General features: G+C 52.0%; 9 protein-coding genes across 9 annotated transcripts; 2 read left to right on the forward strand and 7 right to left on the reverse strand.

The window, feature by feature from the left end:
- Positions 1-258: 258 nt before the first annotated feature.
- sC (sulfate adenylyltransferase) lies at positions 259-2441 on the reverse strand (the record flags this gene model as incomplete). The annotated part of the gene is made up of 5 exons (XM_026744841.1): positions 259-1457; positions 1519-1664; positions 1836-2018; positions 2169-2196; positions 2273-2441. 5 exons carry the CDS (start codon positions 2439-2441, stop codon positions 259-261), a joined length of 1725 nt encoding a protein of 574 aa, XP_026605707.1.
- Positions 2442-5483: 3042 nt separating this feature from the next.
- On the reverse strand, positions 5484-6460 carry met16 (phosphoadenylyl-sulfate reductase (thioredoxin); the record flags this gene model as incomplete). The annotated part of the gene is made up of 2 exons (XM_026744842.1): positions 5484-6226; positions 6283-6460. The coding sequence occupies 2 exons, from the start codon at positions 6458-6460 to the stop codon at positions 5484-5486; spliced, it is 921 nt and encodes a 306-aa protein (XP_026605708.1).
- Positions 6461-7165: 705 nt separating this feature from the next.
- On the forward strand, positions 7166-9009 carry DSM5745_02827 (phosphoserine phosphatase SerB; the record flags this gene model as incomplete). The annotated part of the gene is made up of 3 exons (XM_026744843.1): positions 7166-8305; positions 8361-8618; positions 8695-9009. 3 exons carry the CDS (start codon positions 7166-7168, stop codon positions 9007-9009), a joined length of 1713 nt encoding a protein of 570 aa, XP_026605709.1.
- Positions 9010-9769: 760 nt separating this feature from the next.
- Positions 9770-11014, reverse strand: DSM5745_02828 (lipoate synthase; the record flags this gene model as incomplete). The annotated part of the gene is made up of 1 exon (XM_026744844.1): positions 9770-11014. The coding sequence occupies one exon, from the start codon at positions 11012-11014 to the stop codon at positions 9770-9772; it is 1245 nt and encodes a 414-aa protein (XP_026605710.1).
- A 483-nt stretch (positions 11015-11497) lies between these two features.
- On the reverse strand, positions 11498-13212 carry DSM5745_02829 (uncharacterized protein; the record flags this gene model as incomplete). The annotated part of the gene is made up of 2 exons (XM_026744845.1): positions 11498-12424; positions 12481-13212. 2 exons carry the CDS (start codon positions 13210-13212, stop codon positions 11498-11500), a joined length of 1659 nt encoding a protein of 552 aa, XP_026605711.1.
- Positions 13213-14591: 1379 nt separating this feature from the next.
- On the forward strand, positions 14592-16313 carry DSM5745_02830 (putative ribosomal assembly complex component Ipi3; the record flags this gene model as incomplete). The annotated part of the gene is made up of 1 exon (XM_026744846.1): positions 14592-16313. One exon carries the CDS (start codon positions 14592-14594, stop codon positions 16311-16313), a length of 1722 nt encoding a protein of 573 aa, XP_026605712.1.
- A 573-nt stretch (positions 16314-16886) lies between these two features.
- Positions 16887-17687, reverse strand: DSM5745_02831 (2-deoxyribose-5-phosphate aldolase; the record flags this gene model as incomplete). The annotated part of the gene is made up of 1 exon (XM_026744847.1): positions 16887-17687. The coding sequence occupies one exon, from the start codon at positions 17685-17687 to the stop codon at positions 16887-16889; it is 801 nt and encodes a 266-aa protein (XP_026605713.1).
- A 533-nt stretch (positions 17688-18220) lies between these two features.
- Positions 18221-18727, reverse strand: DSM5745_02832 (uncharacterized protein; the record flags this gene model as incomplete). Its single annotated transcript, XM_026744848.1, has 3 exons — positions 18221-18439; positions 18512-18593; positions 18666-18727. The coding sequence occupies 3 exons, from the start codon at positions 18725-18727 to the stop codon at positions 18221-18223; spliced, it is 363 nt and encodes a 120-aa protein (XP_026605714.1).
- A 299-nt stretch (positions 18728-19026) lies between these two features.
- Positions 19027-20762, reverse strand: DSM5745_02833 (putative siroheme synthase; the record flags this gene model as incomplete). Its single annotated transcript, XM_026744849.1, has 2 exons — positions 19027-20390; positions 20441-20762. The coding sequence occupies 2 exons, from the start codon at positions 20760-20762 to the stop codon at positions 19027-19029; spliced, it is 1686 nt and encodes a 561-aa protein (XP_026605715.1).
- Positions 20763-21368: the final 606 nt, after the last annotated feature.

Genomic DNA, 21368 nt, shown 5'->3' on the forward strand with positions numbered 1-21368 from the left:
TGGGTGGTTTACGGTGTCTATGGCTTAGGATGTTTGGGTATACTCGGAGTTTCTCTCGGGGCATTTCGGTTAGCATGGAGTTCACGGCTTAGGTAGGTTAGGTTCATGCAAAATGGATCACTTATTCAAGGTCATGCAAAGTCGTTACTTGAATTCAAATGTTCTATACCCTTCCCAAGCACTCTTAACCCAAGAGTCCGTCTTTATATCGCATAATACAAAGGAAATTTAAAAGCAAATATAACGCCCAAAAACTGTTTACAGACGCTCAAAGTAACCCTCGCTCTCGAGCATGAGGATGATCTCGTGAACAATGGAGCGAACGCTCTGTTTGGAAGCGTCAACAACCAGGTTGGCGTTGGTGGGAGCCTCATAGGGGTCGTCGACACCGGTGAAGCCCTTGATCTCACCGGCGCGAGCCTTGGCGTAGATGCCGCGCTTGTCAGTGGACTCGCAGTACTCGAGGGGAGTGTTGACGTGGACGAGGAAGAAAGAACCACCGGTGCCCTGGACGGCCTCGCGAGCAGCCTTGCGGGAGTGCTCGTAGGGAGCGATGGGGGCAGCGATGACGGCGGCACCGGCGCGAGTAAGTTCACCGGCAACGAAGGCAATGCGCTGCACGTTGGTGTGACGGTCCTCACGGCTGAAGCCGAGCTCGGAGGAAAGCTCGTGGCGGACAGTGTCACCGAGGAGGAGAGTGACGGAGCGTCCACCCTGCTGGTTGAGGGTAACCTGGAGAGCACGAGCAATGGCGTCCTTGCCAGAGTTCATGTAACCGGTAAGGAAGATGGTGAAACCCTGAAGGGCGCGGGGAGGGCTGGACTCGCGCAGGATCTTGACAACCTCGGGGTAAGAGAACCACTCGGGGATGTGGGCACCGGTGCGGAGACGGTTGCGGAGTTCAGTGCCGGAGATGTCGAGGGTCTTGGTACCAGCAGGAACCTCGTCCTTGGGCATGTACTCATCGGTGTCGGGTAGGTAGGTGACCTGCTGGAACTCAACAACCTCGATACCGAGCTCCGCGCGGTACTTCTCAACGGCGTGCTGAGCATCGTAGGGGCCGTAGAACTCCTCACCCTTGGAGTTCTTACCGGGACCAGCGTGGTCACGACCGACAATGAAATGGGTGGCACCGTGGTTCTTACGGATGATAGCGTGCCAGATGGCCTCACGGGGACCACCCATACGCATAGCGAGGGGCAGAAGGGCAAGGGCGGCCATTCCGTTAGGGTAGCGGGGGAGAAGGGCCTGGTAGGCGCGGACACGGGTGAAGTGGTCAATATCACCAGGCTTGGTGAGACCGACAACGGGGTGAATGAGGACATTAGCCTGACGGGCGCGAGCGGCACGGACGGTCAGCTCACGATGAGCTCTGTGCATAGGGTTACGGGTCTGGAAGGCGACAACTCGGGACCAGCCGAGCTTGTCAAAGTGAATACGGATCTCCGCGGGGGTGTCTAAGAATATGGCGTTAGCTTCATCTTTCTTGTGCCATGACCGGAGGTGGCATCAACGTACAGCGAAGACCGACATAGTCGTAGTGGTTCAGCTTGTTAACTGCCTCAAGCTTTCCACCGATGTAGTACTCCTCGATCTTGGTGTTCAGGTACTTGATGGCGGGGTGCTCTGGGTCACCGCCGAAGACGAGCTTGGCCTCCTTCTCCCTGGAACAAGGAAATAACGTTAGCAAATTGCGCAATTCTTATCCAAGCTACATGAATGCGCCACGTCCTTGGCGATTCCAGCGCTCCCGCTAATCGCGATACCAAGCGAATGCGGAGTGCCAAGGACGAAGCGGTTGCCAAGATCCAAAAAGAAGTAGAAATCGGACTCACTTATCAGGGCGGTAGATGTCGTCAATTGTGAGAATGGCAAGGTTACGGTCGTCGCGGAAGTCACGGAGGGTGACGCGGGAACCAGGCTTCAGGCCGGACTGTTCAATGGCCGCCTTGGAAGCATCCAGAGTGATGGGCATGGAAAAGAGGTTGCCATCGGCAAGGCGAGATTCGGCGACGACGCTAGATAAACCCCACCATTAGCAAAACCGATCTGCTTGCGAATATCACTCCCAAATTGCATTATTGCCGCGGAGCATCCTTCTCGAAAACGAAAACGAAAACGACCCCGCGCAGGATGGGATGGGCTCGATTGTAAGAGGGGGCGCATACCCGTCGTAGTCCTTCTGGTTCATGAAACCTACAGCGTGTCTGTCAGTCATTTTTGAACTAGGCCTGTGGAATTCGGGATCCCGCATCGACAGGAGTAAACGCACCCTCAAGAGGACTGAAACCACCGTTCATGATCAATTCGAGATCGCACAGCTGGCGCTCAGTGAGGACGATGGCGGGGAGAGTGGCGGCCTCAGCCTCGAGCTGGTCGTGGCGGGGAGCATCGCGGGCGACGAGGTCCTTCAGGACACCACCGTGAGGAGTGTTGGCCATCGTGAATGAACTGTGCTTTCAAGAAATGAAAATGAAACAGAGAAGGAGAGGAAAGGTATGGGAGGGAAAGAAGAAGCAAGGCGATGGAGAGAATGTATGAACAAGTGGGAGGGGCGGCAGTTAAAAAAGATGGCGCAAAAGGGCCGAGAGCCAACAATTACGGAACCAGATTTGATTCAGGAGAACGATTTGCCTGGATTCCTTGCTCGGGCCAGCCAAGTAAACTGCCGGGCTGGATTTAGAGTGGGGAGTGATGTCGTCGACACCTACGAGGTTATCCTAACTTCCTGTTCATCTATCCTACGGAGTATTAACCGTCACCAGTGTGGTACTATATCCAGGCGAAACAATAATGAGGAAGCTTAATCATGGCCTATATATAATAAGTGGTCATACTCCATAAACCAAACCTAAATGCCTTTCCCCTTCTCGGCATCTCAAAAGATGAACAGCTTTCCTCCGCCCCGTGGCCATCAAGGAGCAAAGCAATCCTCATCAACTCAGATAAATTATCCCCAGGAGGCTGGATGCTGAATCGCAGTCTCACTCGAAGCCATGATTTTCAGGGGTGGGATTATCAATTGTCAGACCAGCGAGAGCATCGTCGTCAGCAGGGACATTTGATACATGGCCCGAGATGAGGGTGTCCAGATGCAGGATTGCTCGGCATAATCTATACTTCCAGTGCATGGCCTCGGAAGAAGAAGAAACTGCACCTCGGTGCAGGTGGTGATGTGATGAGTGGCTCGCGTGGCTTCTCATACAGACCTTCAACCATACTTTTGCTTCAATAGGTAGAGCAACCTCCATGTTAACAGCGGAGAATCCGGAGACATACCAAGCAACAGTGTGACGATGATGAAACAGGACAGCGGAAACTAAGCCCGTGCGGCTGCCCCGTTGCCGGTCGCTCTCAAATTATTTCGCAATCCCCCACGAGGATGTCGTGCTCAGAAAACTAGGCGAGATCAGGCTTAGCGTCTCATGTGCCGATCTCGCAGTCCGACTTCTCGAGTCCTTCCACAACTCCGTCCGGATCAGTAATCTATCTGCATGTTTTTGGGGATTTGACATCTTGACAGTTGATGGCAAATTGTCCGTTCGATCTACATATCTTGTGCCTGGCTATCAAAGGAGTACTGCGTAAGTCCCCCTGAGAATCAAAACTAGAGTTGCGCCATGGACCCACCCATTACGTTGCACATTTGATACGAGGCGAACATCTCGAAGCCCTGCTCCTTATACGAGGTCAGGACGACATAATCGCCACTGCGCCAGCATCCATATATATGTCGCTGTCTAAATGGATAAAGCCACCGTCGAAATGAGGAACACGACCGAAACTCTTCTATCATGAAGGCAAATTGCGACTGGCAAACCACTCCAAGCTAATATCATTTCATGCTGAATCGATGGCATACGGGACGAGATGTTACATTGGTGCGTCGACGCCATGAAATTTCTTGGACTTCGTGTCCATCTCGTACCTGATGCCCCTTGGTACTAGTCCATAAAGATTGTCTGTACTCTTTAGGACTCATCCAATATCTCCGCTTGATGCAGACTTGCCGCAAAAGGCTGCATTCTTGACGGTGCAACTCGGTACATGGTCCGAAACATCTAAAATCCAAGTTTGAGTAGCTGGTAGGATGGCTGTCGTTTCCAATCTGCTGGCATGTGACCGCCCAGACCGAATCAAACAAGAGACGTTAGGGCAAGGCTTGAGATGGTTATCCGGTATGCCTCGACCCTGGGGCATACGGAGTAGCTCAAACGTGGGAACACTTTTTTTTCAGCTTATTGGGCCTGGAATCTGTTATTCTCTACTCCTGAGTCCGTAAAACTAATAGTGTAGACTCTAAGACAGCAAGAAGCAAACATGGCTGCATGAGGCTCGCCGCCCGCCAAGAGATAAGATCGATAAGCTCAGATCGTCCCGGGTCTAGTTCCGGGCACTCCACGGCTTCAATGGCGCAACCGAACCCCCAAATCACATCTTCACTAACCCGCAACGTTAAACCCTTTAGTCTGGATTACCCCATGTTCTAAAAGTTCCCGAAGCTCCCAGGGCTGAGGAATAGGGTTAGCTAATCGGTGATCACGACAACTCCGCCCAGCCTTACGAAATTGCCTAATTGCCCGCCCAGCCTAGTTATCACGGTGACACAGACATGACCTAACCGCTCTAGACAGGTCTACACCGCACTTTCAACCCCGGCGCTGCGGGGAAATACGGAGGTATGCTATCACGACATTCGTAGGATTCGTGGCGTGCGCTCGTGTACACGAGGGGGCGTGGAGGACGAGCTTTGGCCTGGATATGCCTGTGATCGATAGTCTAGGGAGTAGGCAAGGTGTACCGCCACTTGTGGGAAGGTCACGATATTTAGTGAAGATAGAAAGGATTCCATCTATTCCATAAGGATACAGATATCAATTTGGCGGCTGCAAAGAATTCCCCTACTTCGGACGTCAGTTGTCCTGGCCAAGGTTAGCGCTCAAGGGTCTGAAAGGGGCCGGGGACCGGGGTTGAGGGGTGCCACGCGGGCTCACGGAGGGCTGGATTCCGCTGCAAATACGGTCTGCAAATAAGTCTGTTTCCAGAAAATCTAGCAGGCTCTAGCAGCCGGAGCCTAGGCTTTGGGGGCCTGATTTTCCGCGGATACAGATGATGGTTGCCCCACTTATTATTGACGAGGGTTGAGGGCACACTGAGAATCGAGAGGTGGCCATGGTAGAGAAGGTCAAAAAAAGGTAAAGAGAATTTTGTGAATTGTAGATCTATCATTTATCATGCTATTCATTAATAGGCTAGAATTGGCCCATGTAGTAACCCAGCCAGTCCGTCTGTACAAACTTCCATGTGGAAGATGGATTGGCATGGAGATGCTTTTGGTCGAAAACAGATAATCATAACGGCATTATTTCCGTAGCAGCGCCGATTTGACAAAGACAATGACCGCATAACCTCGCTAGACAGGAGAACCAAACGCCATGAAAATGCGACTCGAAACAGGAAGGAACGTCCATACTCAACAGATCTTAAACAGTGCTGAGCTTGCTTTGCAAAGCTTGGGACAAGGCTTCCTCCTGTCGCTTGCGTTCCATGTCCATCAGGTACTGGGCGTACTTGGATCGAGGGTTGTGGATACCGCACTCAGTCTTAGCCTGGCCCTTCCAGCGACCGGAGCGCTCGTCTTCGCCCTCCTTGACGGGAGATGTGGAGTGGTAGTCGCCGATGCTCTTATAGCCCCTGTCAAGCAGCTCATTGTAAGGGACATCGTTCTCCTTGACATACTGCTTGACCTGGTCGAAGGTCCAGTTGGCGAGAGGGTTGATCTTGATGAGGCCGGCTTCATCGACTTCGATGATGTCCAGATCGCCACGCTTGCCTCCTTGGCTGCGACGACGTCCAGTCAGAACGGCGTGGACGTTGAGTTCACGGTAGGCACGCTGGGCGGGCTCAACCTTGGCAGCCCAATCATAGAGCTGGTCGTCCTTTTCCCAGAGGCGCTCACCGTGCTTCTTGGCGAACTCCTCTTCGGTCTCGACGCCCTCGGGCTTGTAGACGTGGATGTGTTGCAGCGGGTACCTCTTGCGGACATTGTCGACGAGCTTGAGGGTTTCAGGGAAGTGGTGGAGGGTGTCAAGGAAGATGAGGTTGACCATCTGAGGACGAGGGATGGACAGTTTGGAAAGCATATCCATGATCACCAGACCGGTAAGACCAAAGGCGGTGGTCTGGAACAGGTGAGGCAGCGACGTGACACACCATCTGAGGACATCTGGAGGAGGGGTTAGAGATTGTCTTTGAGAGATAGCAGCGCGAAAGAAAACCAACCTTGGGGCTCAAGGAACTGAAGCTGTCTGTTGAGGAATTGAAGGTGAGGCTTGGTGAAAACAATCTCTGGCAAGTACTCTTCGCTTGAGCCACCACTGACATAGCCCGACTCGGTAGAGTCCCTCAAGTCCGCAGTCTCGGAGTCGGAGGGGTAGTTGGATTGCGTCTTGGCCGGCATTGTGTCTTATACAGCCCTAAAGCAAGGTGTATGTGGTTGTAGTGGGCTTGGTATATGGATGGGATGTGGCGGGGGTGGTTGCAAAGTGGTGTAGGAGGCAAGAAAAGTGCCAACAGCCCGTCTGATATAGAAAATCAAGCGAACAGGGGCAATCACGACATCATCGGGATTGGGGACGCGGTAATATTCACTTTGTCCCATCTTCTTAAGTTGGTGCCTCAAAAGACTGGCACCCAAATCACGCAAAGAGAACCGGCTCTGATTGGTGAAGTACTGGTAGCCCCATTAAAAAATTTAGCAGCAATCACGCCATAGTGCGCTTGCTGTCTCTGTGGTCACCCGTAGTCCGTGTGCCTGTTATCCATTTTGCTGATAAATCCGTCCATTCCGAAGCCCTGCGGGAGTCCTGGAAGGCTGAAGAACCGTTCTCGGAGCAAGTGAGGCTTATCGCCAGGAATTTGATTATAAATCTTTGCACTCAGGCACAAGGCAGCGGTAATGATACTCCGTAGGAGTTCAGGATGGAGAGTTGGAAGTAAACTGAGTGTTGTCATTAGCTACCTCTGACGAAAGAGCAGGACATGCTGAGGACTTAGTAAAGCCAATAGTTATGCTCATAACTATTCCCGGTTTCATCATGATATGTCATCTTGATGCCGTGCTCACTGCTCAGGGACCTTTCCAGGGCGATTGAACGCTCCCCACATGGGCGACCCGGGGTTTGCAGAACTTGACTCCGTTCAGACCGGAGAGCGGGTTGCCGGATCATGGAAGTGCCAAGATCCTAAGCTTGCCTTAGCGCCTGAGGCAGTAACAAGTGCGGATCGGTACAGAGATCGGGAACAAGTCGATATTGTTGTTCGAGGTCTGTCGTCGCATCTCCGTCTCGCGCTATCAGAGGGCAAATTCTACCTCCACGGGCGGGCTCCGTTGATCGCTGTGGCCCTTTGTGATCTACCTCGTTGTCCCTCGAGCTATCTCCCCGCATTCCTGCATCTCGCCTCCGACATGTCATCGCCCAACCCCGCGGCAGCTCGTCCTGCTCGCCCTGTTATGCGACAGAGGTTCTCCAGCAGCTCCTTCATCCAGGATCACCAGCAGTACAAGGCCCCCGCCCCTGTCACCCAGACAATTGGCAATGTACTCGAGAATGCCAGCGAGTCGAGTCCCTCACCTATTCCTCGCACCGCGAACCCCATCTCCCCGGATCCCAAGAAGGTGACCGATAGTGGTATCGTCCACAGCATCTTCCAGCACCGAGATGGCATCCTCCCTCTTGGAACACCAAGGTTGGTTGCCACAATTTACTACAAGTCTTCCGAGCCAGTGCACCCGCATCTTCATCCCGATTCCTCTCCTCATGCGCGTCCTGGAGATAAACTTCCTCACCCTATGGTACCTGTCGGCTCCGCGCCAACCATAGATATCGAGAAACTGCCACGCGAGCCTCCCGCACCAGAACCCGAACCGCTGGATCACTTGTACGGCCCTTACGTGTCACAGCTGTGCTTGACCAACTTCCTCCAGATTATTGAATCACTCCCAATTCCGCATCAGCGTATGAATACCTCACACCGCTGCCTCGATACGCAGGAACATCCCCGCGTTGTTGAAGTCACATTTGCTCCTCCCCCGAACCCAGAGTATCTTAGCTTCGAAGACCTCCGAAAGCATGAGAGCATATGGCGATTTGAGAGGGAGTGGAATGTTGAGGTTGTGCTACAGAAAGAGAGCGCCTTCCGTAGGCACAAGCGCTTGGTTGTTTTTGATATGGATAGCACTCTGATCAAGAACGAGGTTATTGATGAGATCGCCAAGTTCATTGGTGTTGAGAAGGAAGTTTCCGTTAGTACTACGCAATGTGTCGCTTCTAATGCTTGATTCTAATGTTGATCGGCAGGAAATTACGGAGAGAGCCATGAACGGCGAGCTCGACTTCTCCGCGTCCTTGAAAGAGCGTGTTGGCTTGCTAAAGGGGGTTCCTGCAGACGTCTTCGAGAAGCTGAAGTCTGTCATCACCATCTCCCCCGGAGCCAAGGAACTGTGCAGAGCTCTCAAGAAGCTTGGCTGTAAGCTGGTTGTCGCCAGCGGAGGATTCCAACCACTTGCCGAATGGCTAGCTGGTGAACTGGGCCTTGATCACGCCTTCGCGAATCATGTATGTCTCCGCCATTCTTCTTGCTTTCTATTTACACTAGCGTCAACATTTCCTTTGACTGATATTCTCTCTGCAGCTTGAAGTTGATCCTGCATCCCATACGCTGACGGGCAAGCTCGTCCCTGCACACCCAATCATTGATGCCAGCCAGAAACGCTCTTTGCTTCAGTCTATTGCTGCAGAAAATGGCATTGACATTGCGCAGACTGTCGCCGTCGGCGATGGTGCTAATGACTTGCTTATGCTTCACGCTGCTGGACTCGGTGTCGCATGGCGAGCCAAGACCAAGGTGCAACTCGAGGCACCTACGCGCATCAACGGCGAAAGCCTAGTGGATATTCTTTACCTTCTTGGATTCACTGATGAGGAAATCCGAGAGCTCACTGCCTAAGCTAAACAGGTGGAGTGTTCACTGCTTCGAGATTCGTGGAGGCTGGCTGGAGCTCCTTACATCCAACCATCTTTGCATCTCTTGTTAGGAGCAGGTCTCTTACATTTTCTTTCAGACTTGCCAGCGGATCCTGCTTGGCTAAGGTTTCACGATCTCATAAATACCTCACAAGTTCTTCAGTCCTTCGCGGCGCCGGTGACTTGAATTTGCGGGCGACCGCATCATGTTGAATACTGTTATAAACTCAAGATTCGCCTCTTTGGGCGTAGGTGTAACTGGAGGCAGGATAGGGCAGGGTAGGGGTGGAGGCGTACATATGGAATTTAGTCATCATGACGGGTTATCTACATCTGAAGGGCGTGCAAAGACGTTAGATATATTCTATTATTTATCCAATGGAAGTACCATCTTCAGAAGCAATTTAGAAGAAAAAAAAAAAGATTGGGACTACGTTGAGCGTTGAGCGCGTAGATGTGGATATACCTGATAAAGATATATATATAGGCAGCATATTACCTGATCTTTAGACACCCATGGCTTTGCAGCTGATCTTTATATTCCAAATATTCTTAGAATGGCTATATCAGATCACTACTCTAAATGTACTCATGTTGAACCGTCCATCATATGTCCATAAGATTATTCTCAAACCATTAATACAAGACGCCTCATGATAAATGATCTTCTCGCAAACAGAACCAACAATTGCTCTAACCCTGCGCCAAAAATGTTGAAGTAGATTGAATGATTTCAAGGAAGACTACCGCGTCGCCTCATTAACTGGAACTTTGCTAGCGCTAACTTCAGGAGCACCGGATCGCCTCTTCTTCAGAACATTCTCGATAAACGCCTCCCCTGCCTTGTAACTGCTCCTAACCAACGGACCGGAGGCGCAGTAGAGGAAGCCCATATCGAGAGCACGCTGGCGCCAGAGCTCGAATTGATCCGGGGTGACGTACTCGTGGACGGCCATGTGGCGCTTCGTGGGGCGCATATACTGACCAAAGGTCACAACGTCAACGTTGACAGCGCGGAGTTGACGGAGCGCATCCCAGAGCTGTTCTTCGGTCTCACCGAGACCCAGCATGAGGGATGTCTTTGTGATAAGCGTTGGCCTGGCCTTCTTCGCAGCCTCAAGCACACGGATGGACTGTTGAAAGGTAGCGCGACGGTCACGGACGTGCGGCGTCAGGGCCTCGACCGTCTCGACGTTATGCGCGTACACATCTAGACCCGATCGGGCGACAACACCGACCATTTCCAGATCTCCAGCATAGTCACCGGTCAAGCATTCCACCAAGATGTTCGGTGCCTTTTGCTTGATCTTGATCACTGTCTCCGCGAAGTGGCGGGCACCACCATCGACGAGGTCGTCACGGTCAACACTCGTCAAAACGACATACCCCAACCCCCAGCGCGAGATAGCCTCTGCAGTATTCTCCGGCTCATGAGGGTCTAGCGGTGGTGGCGCGCGCGAAGTCTTCACACTGCAGAACCGACATCCTCGCGTACAAGTGTCACCCATGAGCATGATCGTCGCAGTTGCAGCGGCCTTGTCGCCACCACCCCAGCAGTCGGAGATGTTGGGACACCGCGCTTCTTCGCAAACAGTATGCAGATTGAGTCCTCGGAGATCCTTCTTAAGGCGCTGGTAATTCTTCGAATCGGGAATCGGCGTCTTTAGCCATGACGGTAACCGAGTCATTTCCTTCTTGCGGCCGGCGGGTCCGACCAGTGCGGTCTTGAGGGCGTATGCTTCAGAGGGATCAAGGGGGGCATTGTCGCTTCCCCCAGAGACGAAATCTCCGAATGAAGGCCCGGCGTTGAGCTTGTCCGTGAACGTTGTCCGTCTCCTGGGAGTTGCTGCTGAAGCTCCGCCGGTGGCGGATGAGGGATCTGTAGTTGCGTAGCCACGGTAGTTGAGGTAAGGAACGCTCCCTGATTGAGGGGCAGCGACCCGCGAGGATGAGTATAAAGCTCTGAACCGGTTTGTCGCAGCAGCCATGGTGTTTGATTATTGCGAAAGTGTGTTGTTGCAAGAAGTTTGAATTCCGCGGGAAACCGTCGCAGATGATGAGACCCCGGCTAGTCCGTATTAGGTAAGCTTGCTCCAAGCGGGCCCTGGGGTGAACCAGCGAAGTATACCGAGCTAAGAGTAGTACAAAACAGGTCATCAGCTATAAAGTTGACGTGATTGGGTACTGTTGGTATACTTTTGATTCGAGATATTAAGTATCGAAAAATTAATTACACATTAACCACCGCGCACACAGCTCAGCTAGATGAACATCATCCGGTATCCAGGGGCGAGGAAGAAAAGATAGAGAATGATAAATAGGAGAGAAAGGCTTGATGCTCAAAGGGAGAGATGCAAAGATAGGAAATTGGCTTAGTGAAAAGCAAGATCTAGTCTAGGTAGTAAGTCGCTGAGAGAGGAAAAGAAAAGAAAAGAAAAGGGAAGGACGGCAAGGGAAGGAATAGCGAATGTCTATGCTTTGGTCTCCAGGACCTGTATGATGACCAAGACGGCCGTTTTCAATGCCTCGTCATGAGGACCGCGGAGGGTGAATAGTAAGTTGTCCACGATCGAATCGAGGTCTTCGTAGAGTTTGCAGTTTCGGGTGCCCAGGACCTGGTCTCGGACGCGTGAAGGCTGCGGTTGCGCAAACTTCATCCCGAGAATTGAATTGGCCTTCTTTGGCACTGAGTCTAACCTTGAGACCTGGGAACGGGCATGTATATTGGTTGTCTTGCGGCTGAGCGATGGCAATGATAGAAGGTAATTCTTCGCAATGAGCGCGGCACAAAGAGAGTCAAGAAGTGATTGAGGAGCATTTGGAAATATTTGGCGAAACGGGCGTATCAAAGTTCGTTCTTGATTGTGCCTGAGAAACACCACAACCGGTGAAGTTAGTCGGAGCATGTTTTGTGGAAAATCTTTGACCGAGTGCTCCAACTGGTCGATCGTCCACTCGTGATCCCAAAGCTTCTCTAGTTCTTCCTTGTCCGGTTTGGTTGATGGAGCACGCGGTGGCGCCTGCTTTTCAGATGGAGGAACAACCTTGGGCGGAGGAGGGGGCCTGGGCTCTGTCTCTCCACCGTCGGCATTCTCGGCTTCTAAGTCACATATCATTGTTTTGCTGGCTCCTGAAATCATCGGCTCCGAGTTCGTGTTACCTCGCTCGCCGCCACCTTGATGCTTTGGGAAGGAGGCCGTGTTATGTGTGGCATATCCACCGTCGGACATCTCTAGAGGGGTATCAGGGCTAAACGCCGAGACTTCTGGCAGGCTGTTATCTGGAGTGGCGGGTATGGTGTGCGTTGGAGTAGGGAGCGAGTAGCTCATTGCCGGTGAGGATTGTCGAGAAATGTCTACCAACTTGGGCTTCATCATCTTGCTTTTTACGGCGAGGACCTGGGACGAAGATTAATATGACCATAGTGACAATATCGAAGGTGAGCTTGACTTACCGCGTCATTATGCGCACGTTTCCAGTCTGGAATGAACGGGCTTTGTTGGACAATTTGAAACTTCCTCCGATTAGAAACAGTTGATGTGCCAGCCTCGTCCTTTACAGACTCCATGGGCGCACCCTGGAGCCATGTTTCGCAGTAAGAGAGGCTGCTGGGAACCCAACTCCCCTCGCTGGAAACCGTTCCTGACCTACTCCTTTGCGTCGCAGCTGAAGACCCAGAAAAATCTCTCTTCCCCGAGCCCACATCTGAGCAGGTCGCAGGTGGTGACATGCACCCCGATTCCGTTGCCGCTGAGGTATATTGCCCTTTCCCTAATTCAAATTGTCTGACAAAGGTCGAGTGAGCCATATGTACATTGGTGGCCTCGGCCTCGTAGTTTTGAACGGATAGTTCAGTTGCGGGTGACTGAGGAGTACAGCGGTTGCAAGATGTTGCTTGGGCAAGACAGGCACAGTCCATTTCTCGATCAGTCTCGAACTCGGACCCTGGTTTGGATGAGAAGTACGTCGATGCAGGCGATGCTTGAGAGGGCTGCGAGTCTGAGAGTGGCGGGCTTGGGAGCAGACCGAATGTCTCTAGGCTAGATGCCATGAGATTCTGGTCTGACTGCCATGCGCGCAATGTCCGGATTTCCGGGGGCCGTTGAATCACTCGGGACTCGCGAGCAGCTGAAGTATTGTCGACAGATGGTGATCCCGATAGACGAAGTTGGAAAGGCTCTTTCATCTTGCGTACCGAACGAAAGGGCGAGATAAAAGCGGTTGAGCGGTCTATTGGGCGCCTGGGTTGTGACATGGTATATTCGGGTGGTTCAGAACGCGGAGATGAAGGGATGAATGAAAGGGAGCTTTGCGGCTGCTGTCTCTTCCATGGCTGAACATTGGGAGAGTATCGTGGAGAAGCTAGGCTATTGAGGTGAGGTAGCTGCTCCTGGCCTGTGAGACTATAAGTTGGGACGCTTCTGTTTATATATGCCGGCACTGGGCTCGCAGTCACGGTGTGATGACGCTGATGGCCATAGTAAGGCCTGCTATGCGAGCTAGCCGTCTCGCAGTCCATCGAGGACATGGTATTCAACAAAAGCCCAGTGATATTAGGAATAAAATCAAGTCTCGACTAGCAAGGGCGGAAGATAAGAGGAAAACCAAAGCAAAGCAATCCGGGCCAGGACGGACGTAGATGCAGCCAAAGAGACCTTATACTACGAAACGGTTGAAATTAAAAAACACCCCTTGACGGCCTTGCGGTGACAGCATCGGGCATGCTCATCGCCCCTTTCCAGAGGAACTCTGGAACATGAGAGAACTGTGAAGGGCCACTCCCCACTGTCCTTGCATTCCAGAGAGAGATGAGAACCAGTAATTGGCGGAGATATTTAGGTCATTGGGCAGAGGTTCGCATAGAAACGTGGGCGATGTGCATCTCAGGGTCTATGCATATCGTCATCACCGAAGCAATGAGACATGCAGGAAGCGCGCGAATCAAGAGGTAGGCCCCTAGAGGGGATACTGGGGATAGTGCCACGATGCTTCAGTTCAATAGAGCTGTTGCACCGGGCAATCGAAAAGGTGCATCCCCTGGGAGGAGCCCCTTGCTTCGGTTGTTGTGGGTGCAGTTCAATAGTGCCCATGCTTGGAGAGGGCGATTGATCTCGCAGCATGTGCGCAAATTCCAATAGAGATGTGGCGGCGGCAAATTGGCCTCTGTTATGATCAGGGCCTGAATTCCTCCAAGAGGCACCCAATTGCTCGATCCAAATCGAGTGCCCGATACGGGCTGTCCATTGTTGGCATTATTTTGCCTGCAGAGCAGCTAGACGATGCTCGGAGTGATGATGTAAGTAGCCTGACCGAAGTAGGTAGACACTCCAAGAGGAAGGAGTTCAGGGATCCCGTCCAGGGCTTTTCCCTTCCCCAGGGTTGATGATCTAGAGTAAGTCGAGGAGGTCATGGATCAAGTGCTTGTCTTCGAGCGAGAGTCACGTGCCTAAGCCATGCAAACCGTGCAAACTCTTATCGCGCAGCAAAAAAAAAAGATATTCTGATAGGATTCGACCAGGGACGACTTTTGCGAACGTCTGTCTTGAGAGTCTCGTACCGCTCCTAATGCTCTCAGAATGCTTGTTCGCGTCGACTGCGGCGTCCGCAAAAATCCCGGCTTCGGCTTCGCTGAGGGACGTCGGCATTTGTCTTCATGAGCTTCAGCCGTCGTCGACTCTCCGGTCCACCTTCAAAAAGAGCTCGACTGCCCCGAATTGTCTGGCCGTGAGCGCATCTCACGTGTTTGCCGCGCAATCTGAAAAGGCAATTGTGCACATCTATAGCAGGGAAAAGGGCAACCAGGAAGCCACTGTTCCATTCCCCGAGCGCATTCGCAGCATTGCGGTTGCAGGGTCGAAGAATGGTGATATCGTGGTTCTGGGTACAGAGGGTGGCCGCCTGATCCTTTGGGAGGTTTGCACAGGGCGCCAAGTTGCTACCACAGCATCGCATCTGCGGCCGGTTACCTCTGTCGTGGTCGATCCCAGCTCGAACTTTATTCTTTCCGGTTCATCGGATGCCAGTGTCCATGTGTGGTCCCTAGTCGATCTTCTATCCTTTACGAAACCTCCGTCAGGGCGAGACCAACAGCCTCCGAATTCGCCAATCCGCACATTTTCAAATCACCGCGCAGCCGTCAGTGCGATTGTGGTAGGGCACAGTACCGGGAGATACAATATCGCTGTCTCTACAGCTCAAGACAACACCGCCATTGCTTGGGATTATAGGACTGGCCATGTTCTGCGGAATTTTCTCTTGCCATCTAGTGCGGTGTCTGTTGCCCTTGACCCGGTTGATAGGGCGTTTTATGTGGGATACGAGGATGGCAGCGTTCAGTCGGTAGACTTTTATAAGGAGCAATCTGTTCAGCATCCTCTTCATGACCCGTCATTACAGGCTACACCTGCACAAGCCTCCTCTGAGGACCGCTGGCTCCCACCTACTGGCGATAGCGGTGCCGCGCATGCGCTTGCCCTTTCTTATGACGGTATGACCCTACTATCAGGCCATGAAAATGGCAAAGTATACTCCTGGAATGTCGGAAGGCGAAAATATGCCTCAACGGTAGCGGACTTTACCCATCCAGTCACAAACATTATCATGCTACCCCTCGACGGCCTATATCAGCAGGCCACTAATCTAAAGAGGGTAGCGCATACGCTAGTCAAGCCGAGATACGATTCTACACTCTCAGAAAACACGCAGGCTGCAGGTGCTGTCCCTGCCGACTACGAATTCAGCACCCATATACTACCCCCATCATCGCCCAGTGCATCATCTGTGCAGTCAGACTGGTTCATGGGCGCCTTCTCTCACTCCTCTTTCCCCACATCTTTGCTCGAACAAGGCCTAGCCGAGCTAGCTGCTATGGGCCAGCCTGGATCGACTGCTGCATCCGCCCCTTCAATGAACGTGGCAATGGATGTTGATACCCCCGCCAAGGATTCACAAATGGCCTCCCTGGAAAGCGAGATTTCTACTCTGAAACAGAAGGTCGCCGTAAGCGATACAGCTCGGCAGTCCAGTACCGATGAAATCACGAAACTCCGTTCAGATCTCGCCAACCTTCATGATTACATCAATGAGCTCAACGCGAAACAGGAGCAATCACAGCGGGAAAGGGTACGACGGCGAGCCCGCAAAGAAGAACGGACAAGCCGCCGACGGGAAGCCTGGTTTGCGGCGGAGAAGAAGGGCAAGAATGGCGATGCTGTGCTCCGTCGGATGGAGGTCGAAGAAGAATCCGAGACGAGTGGCAGTGATGAGCAGAGCAGTGACGAGCAATAAACTTCAACGTACCTTTCTTCTCACTTTCTTCCTCTGCTTCAAATTGTCATATATTCAGGAGCGTTTGGCATGTTTCAAAGAGGGCATGGTTCACATTCCACGGCGCAATGGGCTAAAAGTTTGGATTCAGTGATAGAGCTCTATAGAGCACGGGACTAGCATGAATAGCGATTAATCGATGTTGTATATAGGCCAGTCAGCGAGTTATACCATGGTGCTGTGCCTCACTACAGGTTATTTCATCATTCTTCCAGCCAGAGTCCGGAGTTCTGGTCAATTCCATCTGGGCCTGAAGACCAGCTCGGCTTGTACATACCGGAGCTGTTTCATTAAACCTGCAGGTCCTTCCTTTTATTTGAGAAATTCCAGGAATGTTTCACGCCTAATCAAGGAGCATGTCTTATTGCCATACGTTTGGCAAGAGTGTGTAGATTCGGTTCTAGGCTCTAGATATCAGGCACCATTCTAAAACCGTCAAGACCTATAAACAGGACTGAGGATATCTCCGATTCTATCAGCTATATACAGTAGAGAACCACGGACGAAGCTCATGTAACAACATCATCATTAGCCCTAATACCCACTGGAGCCCCCCTGCTCCTGTACCTCCTGGCCCTCAACCTCCTGCACAATCTTCACCCCAGAACTAGCCCCAATACGCTCCGCGCCAGCCCTCAACATCTTAATACAATCCTGTGCCGAGCGCACGCCACCACTAGCCTTAACCTTGGTGCCCTTGCCAACAGCCTTCGCAACCTCATACATGAGCGCCACATTCTCAACCGTCGCACCAGCCCCGTTGAACCCCGTGCTGGTCTTAATGAAGTCCGCCCCGGCGACACAAGAGATAAGCGAGCCCGCAATGATCTCGTCCCGGGTTAACTGCGAGGTCTCCAGGATAACTTTCAGGCCTACAGGTGCAGGGGCCGCATTCCGCACGCCGAGGATGTCCGAGTAAACCTCGGCATACTGCTTGGATCTGAGAAGTGGGTACTTGAGTACCATGTCGAGCTCTGTGGCGCCTAGGGCGACGGCCTTGCGGGCTTCGTCTTCCTTCTCGGAGGTCTCGTACATGCCTTCGTGAAAGCCCACGACGCAGGCGACGCCAACGTCTGGTGAGGATTTGAGGTGTGCCACTGCTTGTTCAACGTGCGCGAGGCGGACGCATACTGTTGCGAATTGGTATTTTGAGGCTTGGGCGCAGAGCTCGGTGATTTGGTCTGCGGTTGCTGTGAGTGCTAGCTGGGTGTGGTCGATGGTGCGGTTGATCTTAGCGGGTGTTGGGGCTTGCTCGTGGCTTGGAGTTTCTGGGATTGAGGCCTTGATTGAGGTGATTAGGGCCTCCCACTCCTGGTTTGTCTTGGTGATGGACATCTTGTTGGGTCACGTCTGAGCTTATATGGTTGGGTCGTTTTTTTCAGGGTCCTTGAAGAAGCGGAGAAGAAAGTAAACAGCAAGTGGGGGAAACCCGAACAATAAAGATCTAATGACAGGCCGCTGTGGAGTATCTCCACGTGATAGCAGGAGATCGGGATACTACCTCATAGTACCCCGAGTCTAACGAGTCTGAGGGTTGGTTTAGCGTTGGAGAACCCGGCAAAATGCGCATGGAGTGAGGCCATTTGAGTTGCCCAGACTGTGCCTTTTAGTCCTTTAAACCATATGCTAGACATAACATTGCTGTAGTCTGTAAAGACAATTGCTAGCGAAAGGTAAATATAAAGCACTAAATAAAAGGATAATGGGTATTAAGTCTGCTTTCACGGTTTCACCTTTTCCATCGATTGACCACCGCGAGTCCTAACCTACCGCCACTGCCACTGCCACTGCCACTACCGCGCCCTCCTCCCTCCTTCAGGCCGTAGTACACCAGACGCACGTCTTGCTGAAGTGTCAATATACCCCCCTCAGAAGCATGTCTTGCATGAGCCTTGAATATCGTCCACCTTCCCAAACTTTCCTGAGCCGAAAGAACCAAAGCCACCGCCGCCTCCAGGCCCACCACCACCACCACCTCCTCCTCCTCCACGACCTCCAGAGCTACCCCAGCGAGACCTCGTGTTGTCCTTGTTTCCAGCTCTGGTAACGTTAAATGGCGAGGCTTGGGCAGCGGCGTACGAGTCCAGCTAGAGGACGAAACAGTCAGCGCCCAGGTCAAGAACGATGCGCAAGTGATAATCTAAATCAGCCAAACATACCGCGAAGAAGCTAGTGAAGTAGAGCCCAAGGAAGAGGTATATATTCTCCATAAAACGTCTAATCTGGACGGAAAACGGAGGACTGCGGAGAGATCATTGCATTAGTGATCGGCGAAGGCGGGATGTTGGGGATTTTGGGTGCGGCTCTGCTTACGCTTGGAGAACCTGCCCGTTGTGCACGTAGACACCGGGCTTCGAAGACTGTTTGGACGCCATGATTAGGGCTGGAAACACCTCAGATCAGAATGGGCAGAGTGATGACGAGGAGGTGAAGATGGATAGTTGATCGTAGGACCATTGGACGAGCCGCGAGCGAAACGCCACGCTTGGCGCGCTACCTACCGGCCGGGGCCGAGCCCGTGACTTTCTTGTTTGGGGCTCATACAAGGTATGCCCAGGTGACAATCATAGAAACAAAGCACTCAGAACGCTTCCAAAATAGTATATTCAATTCTAGCGAGATCTATAGGGTATCATTCTAACGCCGACCAGCCACCTCAAATGCTATCATAAATCTATGCCGTTTCGTTGATCATCGGTATCTCGACCGTGCTTCGTAACTCGTCTAAATCCCGGAACCCCTCTTCAACAATCCATTTTTGGTCCTTTGGTTCATGGAGAACGTGACAGCTAGCTCCAACCACAAGCAGGCCAGGTGGTCGCGAGCCCTCGGCCTCAAAAGCCTGGCAGACATGCTCGAGCGTAGAGCGAATCACCCGCTGGTCACTGCAAGAGGCACGTTCGATTATAGCACAAGGCGTATTCTTAGGCCACAGTGTTCGGGTTTGCGACAACTGGTCACTTTCTTCTTCGGGTAGCGTTGTTAGAGAGCTAACGAGTGCAGAGAGCCGGTGTAGCGCCATTAAGAACACTACCGTCTGCGTTGGCACATAGGTTGGAGGCTCAGGTGCAGCACCCTTCCTTCCTGTGCCTGTGCACACTAAGACTTGATCAGAAACCCCTCGGTGAGTTGCTGGAATTTCTGCAAATAGAGGGGCGCTCAGTGCGCTGGTAATTCCCGGCAATACAACAGGCGTAAAGCCTTCAGCGCGGAAGAATTCGAGCTCTTCACCTCCACGGCCGTAAAGGTATGGGTCACCTTGCTTCAGACGAAGCACTTGGCGGCCCTTTTGGAGTGCATCCAAGCCCATGCGGAGAAACTCTTCTTGCGCCTGGTCAGCATTTCCTGGAAATTTGCGCGCAATGTGGACCTCTGTTCGTCGCGGGATCAGTTCCAAGACAGGAGCAGGCACAAGTTTATCAGCCAGGATGATGTCGGCACTTTGGATGGCATTGTAAGTAGCACGAGTGAGAAGGTCTGGGTGTCCCGGACCCGAACCGGCGAGTACGATTTTGCCCTTCTTCTCAGGTTGCCGAGGACCGTTGACATCGGTGCTCTTTGAAGTGCCCGAGCTGTATTCTTGGAGGATTTTCTCGATGTCCGAATCATTGATCGCGGCAAGCTTGCGAAGCGGCCAGTACTCGCAGATCTGTGATAGCCAGCGCATGCGTCGGGTTTTGGCTGCATTTACATCGTCTTCTGTCACCAAATTGTTGAATGTGTGTTTTTGTCCAGTCGCGTCGTCATCGTCAACGTCGAAGCCTGTATCACACAGTCCTGCAGCAAAGTCTTCTTCCCAGAGACGCTTTCTGATCGTCCCCAACCTGTCGATGGCACTGCCAAGATTTAGAGGGAGAGTAGATGATATCTCCCTCTTCAATCGCGCCGCTAGTTTGCAGCCCCGGCCGGATGTCGTGATTCCAATATGAAGAGGGCCATCCGTATAGGTGGAGAGCAAGCTAAAAGTGCAAAGGTCTGGAGCATCAGACACATTCACTGGAATTCTGAGACGCCGGCATAGCTTGGAGATATGAGAACCTGTGCACAAATTAGACAGTCTAGCCTCGGATGTCATGTGCAGTACATACTCAGCGGGTGATTTCCACCGAGGGTCACAAAGACCATATCCACAACATGGTCCACCTCTTCCCTTCCCAAGGTCGTTAGATCGTCATCTTTGAACTTTCTCCGGAGCCAGTCTGCAGTGCCATTTTCAACATGCGTCGCTAGGGTATATTGCAGACTTTCAGACTGAGGCGAGACGACAACTGGTTTTGCTCCAGCTTGTACACTCTTAGTACAGCGGGCTGCAGCAAGAGGATTTGCTCCGACAATCAGATGTACCTGAGAGTCTGCATTTATAGATGCCAGCAGCGGTATTTGAGCTGCGCTCTCTGATGCATCTTTCATAATGTATAGGTGCCACCAAAGGGCTTCCGGTCAAGGATCCCAAACGAAAGATTTGCGAGTCTCGGTATGGTCGACTATCTCCTGAGGCGTTATAACTCCCCTCTTGATCAGAAAGTCGTCCAATGACTCGAGTATTTAACAAATCCTCGACACACTGCTCCGCGGAAATAAGTCAAAGCCAATTGGTTGGGAGGCAAATCGAGATAACGGCGAGACCCTTAAGTCGTTTTCAAGTGTAATTCCGGATGAAGACCTGTCGATAAGCCTATCTCGGGCTATTAGAAGATTTGAACACTCAGGTATTTATATCAGCAGAAGATGACTCCAGCATTGTGGACTTTTTGCCCTCGTCTCTATAGAATTCATACATGCTGCAACCCAAAGCAGTTTAAGGCGATCACGCCATCATCGCGGCTTAGATAATTTTATCGCCTGAGATATATGGCATTAACAAGGCCGCTATCTCCGTGGAGAACGAGCATAGCAAAGCAACTATAATGGATGATGTTAATGCTTGATGCCGTGGAGATATTCCGACGAGACGCAGAGTGAGGTACAATACTTCTTTTTAAGTAGATCATCCATCTTGTGCGTAGAATACCCGTC

Source organism: Aspergillus mulundensis (assembly GCF_003369625.1).
Source record: "Aspergillus mulundensis strain DSM 5745 chromosome Unknown scaffold_2, whole genome shotgun sequence".
NCBI classification, from domain to species: Eukaryota; Fungi; Ascomycota; class Eurotiomycetes; order Eurotiales; family Aspergillaceae; genus Aspergillus; species Aspergillus mulundensis.